We start from the raw sequence: 3034 nt of genomic DNA on the forward strand, positions 1-3034 counted from the left end.
TAAAAGGTAAATAAATAATTAAATATCAAGAAGGTGTATAAAATTTTGATTCTTATTTGTAATATCTTTATACCTAGTTGCCATAATATTTAATCTAACATATATTAATTTTTATGCATTAGTAAAATAAAATTATAATATTATATTTTTCTTTTATGAAAAATCATGCTATAATGTTATATTTTTAATAGTGTAACTATAAAAAGCAAAATTAGAACATGCCAACAAGGACACGTCATAAACAAAAAATATATATAGACCCTTTCATAAACCCTTTCGTTCTCCACAAGAAAACTAAACCAAATACAAAACAAAAAGCATTCTTTACACTCTCTCTCATATTCTTTCATATCAACTCGCATAAACTCTTCTTTCTGCTAGATTTCATAGTTTTGGATCGATGATGATGATGAGGCATGGTGGTAGTGCTGCTATCAACACTGCAACGTTGTTGGCAAAGAAAGGTTTACTAGGTGCTGAAGTTGCTGCTCCAAACAAATGGGGTTCTTTGGTTATCAGAAATGGAAGCACTTTTGCGGCCAATTTGTCAGATCAGAAAGAGAAGACCACTTCTTCTCAAGGTAGTGCTGGTGCTAATGGTGGGAACAAAGATGAAAAGGGGATAATGAGTTATTGGGGTATTCACCCCTCAAAGATCACAAAACAAGATGGTACTGAATGGAAGTGGAATTGCTTCAGGGTATGTATCTTACTACATATATCTACCAATGTTTTCTATATATATATATATATATATATATATATATATATATATATATATATATATATATGCATATTTGTCTGATTTGGATTTTTGCAAGTGTAGCCATGGGAGACATACAAAGCAGATGTTACAATTGATCTGAATAAGCATCATGCACCAACAACTTTTCTGGACAAAATGGCTTATTGGACTGTTAAGAGTCTTAGGTACCCTACAGATATCTTTTTCCAGAGAAGGTATGGATGCCGCGCAATGATGCTTGAGACAGTAGCAGCTGTTCCTGGCATGGTGGGAGGAATGCTACTTCACTGCAAGTCACTGCGCCGATTCGAGCAAAGTGGCGGATGGATCAAAGCGTTGCTAGAAGAAGCCGAGAACGAGCGGATGCATCTCATGACATTCATGGAAGTAGCGAAACCAAAGTGGTATGAGCGTGCTCTTGTGATAACTGTGCAAGGTGTTTTCTTCAATGCTTATTTCTTAGGCTATTTGGTGTCGCCAAAATTTGCTCACCGTATGGTTGGTTACCTTGAGGAAGAAGCTATTCATTCTTATACTGAGTTTCTCAAGGAGCTTGATAAAGGGAATATAGAAAATGTTCCTGCTCCAGCTATTGCTATTGACTATTGGCAGCTTCCACCAAACTCTACTTTGAGGGATGTTGTTATGGTTGTTAGAGCGGATGAAGCGCATCATCGCGATGTCAACCACTTTGCATCAGTAAGTTATTCGTCTCGATATCTCCTTATATCTATAAGTTTTCTATGCTTCATGTGCTTATGTTGGCTGAGATTGAAGAGTTCTGATTGTATTGTAATGTAATGAATTGCAGGATATACATTACCAGGGGAGAGAATTAAGAGAGGCTGCTGCTCCAATTGGTTATCACTAGACTCCAATCTGTTGGCCTATTTTGGTGGTGAAGTGTCAAAGTTATAAGACTCAAGTTCTGAAGTCATTTTGGCAATAAAAAAGAAATAAAGTACTTTTGGTGATTATTGGTATTAGTTGATATTGATTTGTCTAATGATGGCAATGTAAAAAACAGGGTGGAATCTTTATTTGTTTGAATTCTACTGTATGATATTTCTGAAAGCTTCATGATAAATTTTGCTTAATGATTCCTTGACATATTGTTACATTTGACCAAAGCTTTCTATTACTTTTATTGTACATAACTACTGTTAGAGACATGCTGCTACTATTTTATCTTAGGAATTGGATTTCAACTTTAAGGAGATCAATGAGAAGAATCAACTTGTGAAGTTGAAATCTTCAAGTTACTCTCTTGGAAAAGCAATAATGTGGAACCAAGATGAGGTATATTTTGAGGAACTTTGAACACATGGACAGATAATTTATTTCTATATATCCTCCTTCACTCTGAGAGTTGTGAGTAAATAAAGACAATAATGATGAAACTCAGAGCAACAATCATGGAAAAGAGTAGCTCAGCCATTAAGGTTGTAAAATAATCTCTGCCCTCATTGTTCTTTTCCGACTAAGGGAACCTCAAACCGGACACCACGATGAGGGTTTGTTTGTTTTGGCCAACTAGACTTCTTTCGAAAAATAAAATTGTTATGATCTATCCTTTTTTTCTGAAGTCTGAAATCTTAATAATATATTGTGAGAATTTAGATCAAACTCTAATCTTGACATGGATAACTTGATATTTCGGCAGAAGTTGTGCATGCTTAAGTTAAAATTTATTCAAATATGTTGTCGAAATAAGTGAACTTGTATTCTAAGTTATTATATTGAATTGGGCATTTGTTTAAGCCCAATTGTTTAAATTTACTTGTTGCTTGTTAAATTCATCACAAAAGAATTTTGAGAATTATCTCTCTATCTTCATTCATCAAAACCACTATGGATATACACATTATAAGAATCTGATACAAACGGTTACAAAACTACCGGCGTTAGGAATTCTAGCCATTAAACACATCAGTAATAAAGCTAAGACTCCTAGATATAATATAACGACAATCAACCTATAACATCACATAAATCTTAAATACTCCATCCGTCTCATAAAAAGTGTCATATTTGAGTAATACATGGTTAATGTAAATGAAAATTAATAAATAGGAATATAGTAGTAAAAAAATAATCATAAATGTTGCATTGCTAATGTAAATGAACAATTATTTTGAGAATAAAAAAAAGTACAAATTAGACACTTTTTATGAGACGAAAGATGGAGCGTGAAGATCTCGAATGCCCAACTTGTGAATGAGGAATTCAAATTGCACATTTTCCAAGGCCTTTGTAAAAATATCCGCTAATTGTAGCGATGTAGAAACA

General features: G+C 33.7%; 1 protein-coding gene across 1 annotated transcript; it reads left to right on the top strand.

Moving 5' to 3' along the window:
- Window positions 1-268: 268 nt before the first annotated feature.
- On the top strand, window positions 269-1855 carry LOC127119866 (ubiquinol oxidase 2, mitochondrial). The gene is made up of 3 exons (XM_051050225.1): window positions 269-700; window positions 827-1444; window positions 1557-1855. The coding sequence occupies exons 1-3, from the start codon at window positions 401-403 to the stop codon at window positions 1614-1616; spliced, it is 978 nt and encodes a 325-aa protein (XP_050906182.1). The 5' UTR covers window positions 269-400; the 3' UTR covers window positions 1617-1855.
- The last annotated feature ends 1179 nt before the right edge of the window (window positions 1856-3034 follow it).

This window comes from Lathyrus oleraceus, chromosome 2, assembly GCF_024323335.1.
Source record: "Lathyrus oleraceus cultivar Zhongwan6 chromosome 2, CAAS_Psat_ZW6_1.0, whole genome shotgun sequence".
Classification (NCBI taxonomy): domain Eukaryota; kingdom Viridiplantae; phylum Streptophyta; class Magnoliopsida; order Fabales; family Fabaceae; genus Lathyrus; species Lathyrus oleraceus.